Here is a 14,111-nt window from a genome sequence, read left to right on the forward strand (position 1 = left end):
GGAAGAATAAATGTTGATCTTAGGGCTTGCTGGCACCCTATGAATTCAAGAAGCATACTTTTCTTGCTTTCATCCTAGTAGAAAAGTTAGTAATTGCAAGCACTACAGTATCGCTGTGACAAGTGGGAAAAATAGCCTTTTAAAAACCTCTCTAAGATGTCTGCCTGTGATGAGGCATTCTTTCAGGGTGGCTGCATTTCATTCTTGTATTCAGTGATGAATCCCAAAATTTCTAAGTTTGCTTTGCTCTTTGAAGATAGAATCATAGTATTGCTGAGGTTGGAAGGTACCTTTAAGATCATCAAGTCCAACCATTAACCTACCCTGACAAAACCACCTCTAAACCATGTTCCCAAGTACCACATCCACCCTTTTTTTAAACACCTCCAGGGATGGCGAATCCACCACCTCCCTGGGCAGCCTATTCCAATGTATAATAACCCTTTCAGTGAAAAAATATCCTCTCACACAATGTTTTAAAAATAATTTTTATTTTACTTTCAAGTGAAGGGTTTAGCTATATTCAAGTCTTCCTATCGATCTTACTTCAACACTCAAATTAAGAGCAGATGGGTTCAGATCTTTTAAATAATTGCCTTTAATCAGTAAAATGAATTGATGTTTGATTTAGGCATTACGGCACTGTGTAACCTCAGCTGCAATAGCATCTTCCTCTTTGATCACCTAGCAGCACAGATGGCCAGGAGGGAAGGATGTTAGCCTGCTGTTTGGAACAGTTGTGTTCTTAGGTAGACTTTCTGTCTTCAAAGGACAGTTCAGGGTCTTTTTCATTGCTATTCTTATGACTAAAATGAAGATTGGAAAGGATTGCTTATCACAGTAATTTGAAAGTCCTGAGAAGCAAAGCTGTTTCAAGTGCCGAATTCATATTTTTTTTTCTCTCATTAAATGAGAATTTATTATTATATGAAGGTTCCCCTTTTTGTTTACAGATATTTGGATTCAGACAAGATTGATAGCCACAAAACACTAACCTGTATCAGATATACATAAAAGGTTGTGGGAAATTGGCTAGCTGAGAAGGGTAACATAGATATGATCCAGCTGGCCGAGCAGGAGCTTGGGAAACATCGGACCCAGTTCCTGTGATTGCTAATTGGCAAGGGCACCCTGACCCTGACTGCAGGTGCTAGACAGTGATGAGAAGCCTGGGATTACTCAGGCATGGGAAAAGAGGGAGTAGTTGCATGGGAGAAGAAGAGGTAGCTAGCCACAGATAAGGAGCTAAGGGCTGGAGTGATGAACCAATCAGAATGCTGTGTTGTTGGAACACATATAACTAATTATAGCAGAGTATATATGAAACATGTAGTAGCCAATTATAGTAGAGTAAACATGGAATATGTTTTAGCCCATTATAAAAGACAGCTGTGCTATTCAATAAACGAAGCTTGCTGATTGCTCATATTGAGTGTCCATGTCTTCCCCCGTCGCAACACCTGGATCCTCCTTCTGGCCCTTCTTGTGGATGGGTGTCACGTTTGCCAACCTCCAGTCAGGTGGGACCTCCCTGGTTGGCCAGGACTGCTCATAAATGATGCAGAGTGGCCTGGTGAGATGTCACCCCTTGATCAAAATATGCCAAGGAGTTGATCCTGAGATGAACCAGTGAAAGGTTCACCACCTTCATCAAAGGTTCACCACCTTTGCCAGTGAAAGGCAAAGGCTTCCAGTTAGATGCTGCAGTACAGTGCAGCCTAAACACGTTCTGATTTTGCAACTTTACCAGTAATGCCTGCATCCTGCCAAAGGTGAGGTCAACGGGAAGGCTGTTGAAGAAGAATAATCTGAGAAATCTTGGATTTGAAGAAACCAATGATTTGTCACACATGTGAAAGCAAGAGACATGTGTACTGGTACCTGTAGAAACACATGGTAGGCTGCCATGGTATGTGCCAGTCAATCTTTCTATCCCTTTTGATTGGGGAATAGATAAATAATGTAAAAGTTTCCTTCCACCAATCCGTGTGTTTAGGAGGATTAAGCTAGTTTTATTGGCTTGAACAGTGCTGCTGCATCACTATAGTAGAACTGCTTTGGTGTGAAAGAAATCCATGTATTATTTTAGCAATATGATGATTTTTTGGTGCTACATAGCTGTTGTGGCTCAGGCGCTTGTTAAAATCAGAGCCACATACTGACCTGGCTGCTAGAACTTGTCTTCGTGTCTTTCTGCTGCCACTTCTCCCGTTTCCTGCAGCTGGAGAAATACAAGAGTTCCTCTTCTTCATTCAACTCCGTTTCTGTCTTGCCTCCCAGTACCCTTTTGCTTGGCTCTAGAAGGGCTGGGCTACATTGGGCCTGGAGCCACTCAGTTTGATTTGGTGGCCCATCCCTGAATTTTACACTACAAACTGCCTGTGCTGGATGGGACCATTACCTCTCTGAAATACTGACATAAAAAAGAGGTTAATTAAATAATCTGTTCCATTTTATTGTAATAGTTTGGGAATAGTTTCTGTGAGAAACAGGAAAATATACTTTTCCTTAAATTCTGAGACTCAGAAGCAGTCTTCATTTGACTGTTTCTGTATGGTTGAGCTTTTATTATGTTTTAGGAAGGACATAGTTCTGGATTTGTCTTATAGCTTAGTTGAAATCCAGGACTGAATGGATGAAAACTGTGGCGTGGTTATAGCTCAGTTCACAGTCAATCCTGTAATTAGGCTGGAATGATTTGTGGAGCTAAAATGAATCAGAAGTTGCTGACCTGATGCCGAACCCACTGCATAGTAGTTATTTCTGTATAATTAGGCAGACAACGAAGCTCACATCATGTTGACTTCAAAACTGATGAGCTTGATTGGATATACAGCTCACACCTCTCATTCTACTAAATTTCCCAGCATGTTTGTGTTAAGATTTTCTCTTCTTGGTCTTCCCCAAATACTCTGCCCCCCTGAAGCACAAGCAGCATTTGGACACGTGGTGTGTCGGAGGACCTGTGCAGATGGACGGACAGCCTAGTCCATACTAGTGCTGCTCTGAGGCTGTGCTACAGCCCCCCTCCAGTAGGTAATTGTATGATGGATTTGAGCACGCGTTGGAGGTCCAGCGCTTTCTGCTGGAGTCCCCATATCGTTTGTGTGCGCATGAGCAATTTCCCTGTCTGCTCCTGGAGGAAGGAAACCAGGCTGCTGAAGAAGCAGGAGATTGCTAAAATAATTCATGCAAGCTGGTCCCAAGCTGCTGTGTATCCAGGTGCAGCTCTGTGCCGACTGGGAGCGTGCTGTGGGCCCTCTAACTCGTTGTGGTCATGGCCCGTCCCAAAGCACAGGCAAGAGTATGGGGCACGGGCACTGTTGTCTGGCTAGGGGCGGGAACAACACAGGGGTATTCTTAGATGAATCATCCTGGAGGCTGCTGGTTGAGAAACGTGCTTCATAGAAAAGGGACTGAAAAATAGGCCTTGCTAATATATATGTGTAGGTATCTTGGGGTGCTTTACGTATCAGTTATTTACCTGTAGACATCTGAAACCTGCTTGCTGTGGAGCCATGTTTCGTGTACCTAAATTTACAAATGTCAATCTGGGTCGGTATACGTGATTTTCATGCGGTCTGTATTTCTTTAATATTTTTAATACTATCAAATAGGACAGGAGCATTGTCTTAAAGTGATGGTAAGACTGACATAGAAAAAGGAACACTGAGAATTAAAAGAATATTGGTGTTTACGATGTCTGTAACAGAAATACAGGGCGGAATTTCATATATGTGAATTTCCAGAAATTAATATCTGATGGGGAACAACTTTTGGCTTGTTAAGCATTACTTATTATTTAATCCACAGTCTAATAAGGAGGTGTGTACTTAGCATGGCAACGTTGTTTTGTGTTGCAAGTGCTTTTTCTTATTTTATGTGATGACAGTGTAGAAGAAAACCAGGTACATACTAGGTGTTTGAGTCCTAGGCTGACTAGTGAGATTGAGGGTGGCTGTGTCCAAGTTTTTCTTTTCCTCTCTTGGCTCTGTGCTAAAGCCTAAACAAGTTGGCTTACAATAACTATCTCATACTGTTGTACTGATTTGCTCATTGACCTAGCATGATGCAATGCAATCATACACTTGTTTGAAATCCCTGTGCACAGTACAGTAATAAATAATGTCAATGCTGAAGTATAAGATTTTATTGTCCTTAATTTAGTGTGAGTAATTGGAAGCAAAGGCTATCTTTGGGTATATTAATAAATGGGATCCCAGTCTCCAGGGAATGAAAGAGTGACTTTAAACCTTGAACCGTCAGGAACGTTCTATATCCAGGATGGAATATGTTCAGCACATAGTTGTCTGAAAAGACGTCAAACTCACCTCTGTTATTGTAGTAGCATACCAATTATGGTGAAGTTATCTATTGGATTACGTTTCTCTTAAATTTTAAAATTGAATGCATCATCTTGTTTGGCTGCAAGTACTGTGCTTTTTTGCTGGGTTCATTGATGAGGAATTAGTCAGAGTCAGTTATACCAAAATGACCAATGATTTTAAGATCATGTAGTCCAACCCCCTTGCCATGGGCAGGGATATCTTTTGATTAGAGCAGGTTGCTCGAAGCCCTGTCCAACCTGAGCTTGAACACCTCCAGGGATGGGGAATCCACAACTTCTCTGGGCAACCTTTTCCAGTGCCTCACCACCCTCAGAGTGAAGAAATTTCTTCCTTATGTCCATTGTAGCAGTTCATTGATGCATCTGTAGAAGGAAGGTTGGCAGTGGGGATTCACTCTTTCCTGGTGTCCCACTGCTCACGAGTGGCCACACCGCAGAGCTGTGTTAGAGGTACAGAAGAACAGCCAGTTAGCTGTAGCATGGGCCCTGACAAGCCGCGCAGTTCGGATTTTAGAAACTGCCTTGACGTTAGGAGGGTGTTTCTGTGTGAAACACATTCAATATCTGATGCAGTGAACCCGTCGGTGGAAACAACCTCCAAGAAGGAAAGGACTTGGATGGTGATACAAGTAAACATTCTTGTTTCTGTAGTACCTCTTTACCGTTTACAGGAGGCATTGATTTTTGTCTTCCAACATTTCAGGAAGCATTCTCTTCAAGTGCATGTCTTTGGAGGCTGACAGAATTACAGAGCAGCAGGAGAAAGTGCTGTCAATCCTAGAGGAAAAGTTTCCAGATCTTCCCCCACGAGAGGAAATTATCTCTGTTCTCCAGGAGACTCAGTTTAACCCGCAAGGTAGTGCAACTTGCTTCCATTTTTCAGACCTTTTACAAATCTAGTTATGTAACTGTACCAGAATATATTGGCTCATTGTGTGTGGTGAAAATAGGTGTGGCATGCTATCTTCCTTGACAGTAACATGTTATATTTAATTTTAAATTAAGTGGCTTATTCTGAATCGTGGAATTGTGGTTTCTATTGAGGAGCTATTGAACTAAATAACCTTGTGTTGCTTTTACAGATAAAGTAAACATTAATTTATTTCATATTTTACTTTTACAAGTGTATGCTAGTTAAGAATTGGTGTTGATGAAGTATAGGGGCATAATCAATGTGGCAGCCCATGTGCAGAAATCATGCTGCAGTTGCCTACATGGTGTGGGAGTGGATTTTATCTTCTGAACCTTCTCAGATTTATTGAGGGCTGTGTACACATGAAGCGAATTTGACTTCAGACTAAGATTAAGGAAGGAGTGGGAAAACTGCAATTCTTTCATTCTGTCTACTAGAAATAGCTGAACACAGTTGTCATTTTTTCAGTGATCAGAAGTGGATATGTTTGAACGCAAAATTTGGTAGCAGGATTTTGAAAGGATGTTCTGAAAGCCTGAAGAAAATTGTTGCAATAACTCTCATGCTTTTTACTCTTTGTTAAATGGCATATGCTACCAAGTTGTTAACAAAGAGTGAGTATTGAATTGCTGAGATGCGTCTTCATTAGATATATCAGGTGTGCACAGAGTCCATGCAGGCCCATAGCCTTTTTTTACTGTTCTTTATCTGCCCATCTGCAGAATCCTCTCATCTAAGTTCAGACTGTCAGCCTGAGATGGCTGCCCTAGCTGGTAGCTAAGGACAGAATTTGAGGTGCTGCTTCCTTTGCTCTTTCAGTGAGGTCACAAGTTAAATTAGTTCAGGGCTATAAATCTTCACATAGTTCCCTGAAGTTCCTCCAGACGTTAGTCAAAGAATCATAGTTCAGAAATGGACTGAATGCAGCCTGGATTGGAGAGATCCAGTGAAAGTGGTATTTGTGGAGCTCAGTTCTTAGTTCTGCCAGTTGCCTGGGAAGATGGTTTAGTAATGTTTGTCAGGTACTTGGCCCATAAAGTGTACCATAATATCCAACACAAAACTTCGCCAAGTAGATATAACTGATTCAGCCTGCATTGGTTGCCAGTGATTTTTATATGCCACATGTGGAGGGTAATGTCCTACAGGCTTTTTGTTTTGTCTCATAGCTGCTGTTTGCTATGTATTGTGAGGTACATATTTAGTACTGCACATATATATGTGGCATTTGTATTAGTAAGGTGCTGTTGAGTTTCTGAAGTCTTTTGAAGGCACTATCCTCTGCTGAATATTTTAAGTTATGTACCTGTTATTTCAGGCAGCATCAGGATAATTCAGCGAAAAACTTGTCTGTTTCGTGCAGAAATAATGATTTATTGGCATGAATTCATGAATTCAGTTGTTATTTGAGGCACAGCATGTAGCCCACCAGAAAGTCTATTGGTTACCTATAAATATTTTTAAAAGGACAGATGCATAAATAGAATAAATATGTGAACATTAGCCAGTTCATCTTGTCATTAGATTGAATGCAGTAGCTGGACTCTATACAGGAACAGTAATGACAAGATTAATTTCTTTGGCTTAAGTAGGTATTTGGCTCCCTCTATAAAAATTAGTCATGCAAACACATTTTGGATGTTATGCTGCTAAGCTTTAAAAGTCTGTGGACGTTTTTTTTGCCACCCTACACCAAAGTAAGTGGCTTGCAGCTTTCTTTATATAGACATTTGGCTATCATGTTTGTATTTTTGATCATGTGATATGACCATGTTCCTATACATGATATATGTTTATTTTGAGAATCTTTACCACATTTTAGAGAGACATCTTGCATTAGAAGAACTTAGTCACATGGATTTTTCAATACGTTGTACTTAAACATATCAGTATGTCTGTTTGCAATGTTGCTGTGAAGCAACTCCAATTTTACACTGTTGTTTCTGATCATAATATGTACTTCTCTTTCTGTGGTACATAAACATATAGTTGGTTCATTCACCTTTGATTTACGTAAGAAAAACCCATTGTTGTTGATATCAATTTGTGAGGATGGTCAGAAAGGTTGCATGATTTTGTGTTTACAGAGTATCTGAAGTACATTGCTTCTGAATATTTTATAAATACCACATGGGCTTGTCAATATATTACTTATTCCAGAAGTGTTCCATATTAGCAATTTTGTATTAGACCATCGGAGTGGTCTAACCTTACATTTATCGTCAATGGGAATTCAGTTCGGTTAAAAAATGTGACTATATACACAACTTGATAGCAGGAGACTTAATTACTCATCCTTTGCTCTGCCCCTCTCCCCTGCTTTAAATCCCTTCCTTGATTTAAAAACCTCTCCAGAAATATTAATGTTGGTTTAAATTTTCTCATAGGGTGTCCTAAAATACCAAAGGCTCAACATGAAGGTCTAAGCTGTGTTTTCAATTTATGTTGCTGCATCTGGTCAGCTGCAGATACTTGTATGTATTGAAATTCCTTTCTTTTCTCAAATAGGTGTGAGTATTGAAGAGGTTATGCTGAAGGATCTCAAGGAGATTTCAGATGGAGAAATCAAAGTAGCAATTAGCACCGTGTACATGACACTGGAGGTAAGAGGAAACCTAAACGATGTAGTTGCTAAATAGCCCTATTGCATATGGAGACGGTTCTTTAACAAGAACAATTTGTGTTATGGATGCCAGTAGCTATTTACCTTAAGCTGAGGTATATATAAATGTTACTGGCTATTATGCAAAAATATTAATTAAAATATATTAATGTTTAGATTATTGAACAATTACGACATGGCGGTATTACTTCTGATGGAAGTTTGCATACTGATATACAGATTATTGATAAAACTAACTAGATTGAAGAAAATCTCAGTAACAAAGAGATACTTTCACCTGATATATATTTGCAGTTTACAATCTCACCGTTTGCCTGAAGGTCACCCATACAAAAGTATTTGACATACAAAAGAAGTTGTCATCCTCTACTTTTGCATTTGACTTTTAATCAAAACTTTATTTTACCTCAAATAGTACTAAAAAAATCACTTTAATAGTTCTTACCTGTGTATACCCTATGAGATTTTTTACGTCTTTTGTGATGCATTTTACAAAAAAATAAGGTGCCTCTGTGGTTGAAGTTTGTGGTGCGATGCAGCTTAAAATTATCCATAGATTTCTGCTTGCATACTAAAATATATGAAGCAAATTGGGTAGCAAGGCTTCAAGAAATGAAGCAGAATCTGTTAGTTTGTTGGTTCGTTTCTCAGTGTCAATCAAACTTTGCCAGCCACCAAACCTGCACTGCTTTATGAATCATAATTTTGCTCCTGAAAATTACGCCAAGGTTGGGAGGAAAGGCGATGGGGAACAATCATTGTAAGATAAATCCCCAAAAGAGGAAATAGGATTTTTAAAAATTCTTAATAATATTTTCCTCCTCTTTTGTTTTAGATATTTCTCTCTTACTGTGTCAGTTTCAGTGAATGGTGGATACACAGGGCTGGTAATTAGGAGCTAGCTTTAGCATTACATTTTCTTTTTATTTGTTTTCCTTTTAATCTTGTTTAATAGACTATGTAGAATGCAGGCTTTGTGCTTCACAGATCTAAACTCCAGCTAAATGTGGCTGAACTCATCTTTACTACTCTACATACTCAAATTAATCATAACCTAAAACTTGTCTTCCTTTTGGCTGCAACTCAGAAATTGAATTTGTCAACAGTAGGTTTTCATAGTCCTAAAAGCAGGCAAATTTTCAAACTTTTTTCAGTGAATGTGTAACATTTGGTGTGACATACTTTGTTTAAGAAGTTTCAAGATCCGGTGGTCAAGCAATAAATGTTTCATAATTGTTTTTCTTAGGACATATCTAATGGCCATCCCGGAGGGCAAAGGAGATTGAGTTGTGTGTAGAAAGAACAAACTGATCAGTGTTTTACTGATGTTAGACCTTTTTTAACACCAATCTGTTAAGTAATTTTATTACTGGCATTTTTGATGGTATTTTTCTGGAAGTTACAGGTATATCTCTTAGCATTTTGCTCTCTGTTGTTCTGCTGTGAATAGTTTGCTTCAGAAAGAGTTAATTTTTCAGGGGTGTAACTTCTTTTTTTTTCTAGCTATAAAGTTTACAAAGTCACACTTTGTACTAAAAGGACTCTTAATTTCACAGTTGGGATGGAGAACAGTTTTGAGATTGCTCCATTACTGCTGTTTGTTCATTTTCTGAACTCCCTGATTTACAGTGCCTGACCAGCACCAGACCTTTTTTACTTGCTCTTATTAGAGCCAGGGACGATATGGTCTGCACAATGCTAAATGAGGTGGCTTGTAAAAACATTCTGTACTAGTTACTTCACCCAATATCAGAAACGTAATACATGTAAGGCAATTATAGACAATACTGTCCAGACCTGTCTGTCTATTCAGTTTAGAATTCTGTTATGAACTCAGAATACACAAACCTTAATGACTTGAGGATTTTCTCAGCAATAATAATGGTAATCTGTTATTCATCCACAAAATGCTCTACAGATGTTACCTGATTAAACATTAAGGGAACATGAAGAACAGGCTTGGCTTTTCTGCAGGTATTGAACATCTAATGTGTTTGCTTCTTTGGAAATCTCACAAGATCAATTTTATTTTATTTTTTTTTTAAAATCAACAGGTATGCAAAAGTATCTTTCATTAAAGTGCTCTCTATAGGCTTGATTATTTGCCTTGGTTCGGTGGTTTACCACGTAGGTGATCCTGCTAAGAACAAAGATGATGATTATACGATTATAGTTGGGTTGAGTAAGCTGTTCACAAGCGTGCATCCCCTGCTGCGTTGGCGGTGTATCATGAAGAGTGAAAGTGTGGCTGTGCGACTGATCTCAGTCAGAGTTTCACAGTAGTGAAAGCAGAGATCAGCAAGTCTGATACTCTAACAAATGTCACACCTTAGTAGCACGTACTCAGATGATTCTAAGGTTTCCTTGGTTTTGTTTTTATGGCAAGTTTTACAGATCTTTATTGAAAGTAGATTCTGAAAAAAATCTCTGTTCTTGAGGGGTGGATGCTGTTTTTAGCAAAGTCTTGACCTGGAGCTAAGTTCCTTTCCCTTCTCTACTGCTGATTTCCTATGTTAAATAAATAGTTTCCTCAGTTTCCCCTCTGTAAATGAGGATATTAATCTTTTATTTCATAAATGTGCCATGAATTTAAATTAATTGAAGCTTGTGTTAGGTATGTTGTTATAAACCCCATTTTCATTAGTATTGAAACAGATTTCCTGGTATCTATGGGACTGTTTTCTAAGTTCTGTACTTTATAAGGAAGGAAACTTGGTAACTAACAAGTCATCAATTGTAAGTTAATACTCATAATTACTTCCAGTACTATTGCATAGCGGTACCCAGACGCGTGGGACCCATGCAGGTACGCTCCTGCTCTTGGGTTTCTCATGAAGGCAGATGTGAGTGCAAACATAGCGCTGTTGATCTCAGTCCTTTATGTGTCTGTACCTACTGATATCAATCAACAGTGTGCGATTTACATCCCATGTCTGTTGGCTTGCTAGTTGTCAACGGACTGATTTTTAAGTTTCTTGATAAAAGGGAATCTTCCAGATATTAAAGAAATAGACAGCGTTGTCATTAGTGATAAAGACAGGGAAGGCATTTTGTGTGGATGTGTTTAGGTTTCTGTAAGAGTCTATACGCAGCTTTGCATTGCTTGAGATAACTACCTTTGGATGTGGGCTTCGTGGATTTAGGTGGCATTAAAGCTGAAGTCAGTTGAAATTAAGTTGAAATCAGAACCGTGTCTCCAGTGACTGGCTGCCGGAGCGTGTGCTATTTGGGTTTCACACGTGTAGCAGCAGTTTTTCAAGAGAGTGACAAAAGAAAAGCGACAGCGCCCAGATCACAGTTATTTTTGTTGCCTTTGCCAGAAAGTTTCCCCAAGTCATAATAACGATTACTCATAGGATATTGTAGCAAAATTCAGTGCATGCATTACAGTTAATTTCTGTTACATTATGTTATACCCTGAGAGTATATTTTGCTTGTTCTCTGCTGGAATTCTCTTGGAAATGAGAAATATCTTTTCAATGTGACTTTCTGTGAAAGTCATTTTTTTCCTGAGAAAGGAATATTTCCTTTGTAAACTGAACTCTATTCTCTGCTTTCTTAAGTCTAGTGCACCAGAAGAACAATCCAGGTTTCATGAGTGTTCAGTTTATGTCTCATGATATTGTGGCTCAACAATGTGTTTGTTGGACTAAGTCCTTAATCTTTTGATTCATGAAAATTTATTCTAACTGCTCAGAAAGCTTGCTCAGAATTTAGGAAGATAGAAAATCAAATTTCTTCAGGGAGAAGCAGGGCAGTCAGTTGAAAATAAGGCAAATAATCTATGATAGTCTGCTTTTGACTATTACAGACAAGGGAATAATTGCATTCTGAAGGCTGAGCGATCTTTTGAGGTTCTTGTTCGTGTTTCTGGCCATGGTATCTGAATACTTCATAAGGACAGTTTCCAGGTTATAGAGGTTGTGTAATCTTTTAGTATTGTATGGTCGGAGCCACCTCTATAGGGGTGCCAGTCAAGAGGTTTAGAGATGTCACAGCCTCAATGGAGGCTGCTGTCACCAGTGTTGTTGCCCCAAGAAAGTCATCTGCAAATTCATGCTGGCACAGTGAGCTTGGCTGTCCCTAGGTAGCAACTAGTAGTTGTAGAGTCATAGAATGGTTTAGGTTGGAAGGGACCTTGAAGATCATCTCGTTCCAACCCCCCTTGCATGGGCAGGGACACCTCCCACTAGACCAACCTGCTCAAAGCCCCGTCCAGCCTGGCCTTGAACACCTTTAGGGATGAGGCCTCCACAGCTTCTCTGGGCAACCTGTTCCAGTGCCTCACCGCCCTCAGAGTGAAAATTTTTTTCCTAATATCTTATCTAAATCTACCCTCTTCCAGTTTGAAGCCATTCCCCTTTGTTCTGTCAAATGAGTTGAGGATGGTACCAAGGGAAAGTTCTGACTCTTGCAACAACTTACCTCTTTGTGGCTCTGTGTCTCAGAGAAACTCACAGTGGCTGTTCCAGCAACAGTAACTTAGGAAATTTAGAAATGTTTGGGTGCACAGTGGATCTGCTTCTTAATAAATGGTCTGATCTCAGAAAGACGGTTTAATTTTCAGGTGGTCTTGTAGTAGTAGTATGGCATACAACCACGTTACTAATTTGGACAATTCTTTTTGTGTACCATGAAAAGTGATACTTTTAATACTTCTGTAAAGCAAATGAAGAATTTCTGTCTCAACTCAAGCATGTCAAACAAGTGTTATGTAGACTGTCACATGTAGTCAAGTGAGATTACAACATGTCTTATTGCAGGTTTGAACTTTTGTTGTCTGTCTGTAATGACTGGACCATAGTTATGTATTTGGGAACTTTTTTCTTGCAGTATAAATATAAACATATTTTAAATGGCATCAGATTGGTCCATGAATTTGTTTTTAATGCTAAAAACAAAACAAGAAGAAAACCCCAAGTAAACATGTTAACATTTAATCTTCCAGTAATGGAATTGGAAACAAAATTCTCAGCAACTTACCATAGCAGTGCTGTTCAGAGATATTTTTCTGATGCCTGTTGTGAGAAGTTAGGGTATGTAAAATAAATGATGTATGGAGCTGTAGGAATGCGACTTTTGCAGACTACCTTATGTCTAAGGAACATTAAACATAGGGTTCTCGTTTAGCAAATAAATAACCATTCATTTCAATGGCTGCATAGTCTGGACTTTTGTGCATATTTTTGCAAAGATGAGAAGAGGCCATTAGGGATTTAATATAAAATAAATCGCCAAGGGGTCTTCTTGTAGTCCTAGTCTTTCTGCCACATGGTGTGTCACTAATGTGCATAAATGGGCTTAAATGAATTTGTTATCTGTATTACATTTGCAGTATGTATATATTTATATATTATTTTTTAATTGTGTTTAAAAATAAAACATTAAATACATCATTTCTGAGAGTTGAAAACATACCATTTGTAAATAAATCAACCTTAATTAAGGTCTTAAAATGTCAGTGTGTGAGATCTGCCTGTAGGAAAATGTGTAACGTATATAGTACACAAAGCTTGAACATACTTTCCTTTGCTTTTTTGGAGTGTTAGGAGGGTGAAGTCATCACCTTATAGGACTGAGTAATGCAGCCAGACACACAGTAATGTAAATACCATACTTATCTTTAAACATCAGGCGGTGTGTTCTGGTGGACGGTAGCTGTTGTGTTGATGCCTCAGGTCAGCTGAAGTGCCCCCGCCGCGATGAGTGCGGTCCGAATTGTGGAGAGCTGAGGCAGTCCCCCTGAATTTTCAGATGTGATTAGTGACTCCCCTCTAAAGGTACGAAAGGAAACTAGTGGGGAGAGCCTTAGACTGTTTTAAGTGCTTCCTAATTAACTACGTGAAATCAAATGGCAGCAAACCCGACATTAGTTACAGTCATTGTCAGGATTGCTTATAGTTTTAAAATCAAGACCAGATCCCTTCCAGAAGATGATGCGAGGGTGATGTGAGCTACAGTTCCCCTACTCAGTGAGATGTTTCTGCATGCAGTCAGGTAGGATGTTAGGCAAGGTGTTCGTTATGGTCACTTGCAATGTGAGAAAGTAAACTTGTAAAACTGGCCAAGACCCTTATATTTATCAACGAGTCCAACACAGCCTGTGCTCATATAATTAAATAATGATTTATTCAACTGTCATTTTTGCAAGGTGCATTTGATTATTTTATTCTGCACTGCTCTTATAACTGATAGTAAAGCAGAAGCATCAGAGATTCTCTACTTGC

General features: G+C 39.0%; 1 protein-coding gene across 1 annotated transcript in view; it reads left to right on the forward strand.

Moving 5' to 3' along the window:
- Nucleotides 1–14,111, forward strand: part of PRUNE2 (prune homolog 2 (Drosophila)) — a 159,460-nt gene that overhangs the window by 57,968 nt on the left and 87,381 nt on the right. The window contains exons 6-7 of the mRNA XM_009882758.1: nucleotides 5,052–5,204; nucleotides 7,770–7,864. Coding sequence (XP_009881060.1) covers nucleotides 5,052–5,204; nucleotides 7,770–7,864 — 248 coding nt within the window. The remainder of the gene's footprint in view (nucleotides 1–5,051; nucleotides 5,205–7,769; nucleotides 7,865–14,111) is intronic.

The sequence above is a fragment of the Charadrius vociferus genome, unplaced genomic scaffold (genome assembly GCF_000708025.1).
Source record: "Charadrius vociferus isolate BGI_N301 unplaced genomic scaffold, ASM70802v2 scaffold560, whole genome shotgun sequence".
Taxonomy (NCBI): domain Eukaryota; kingdom Metazoa; phylum Chordata; class Aves; order Charadriiformes; family Charadriidae; genus Charadrius; species Charadrius vociferus.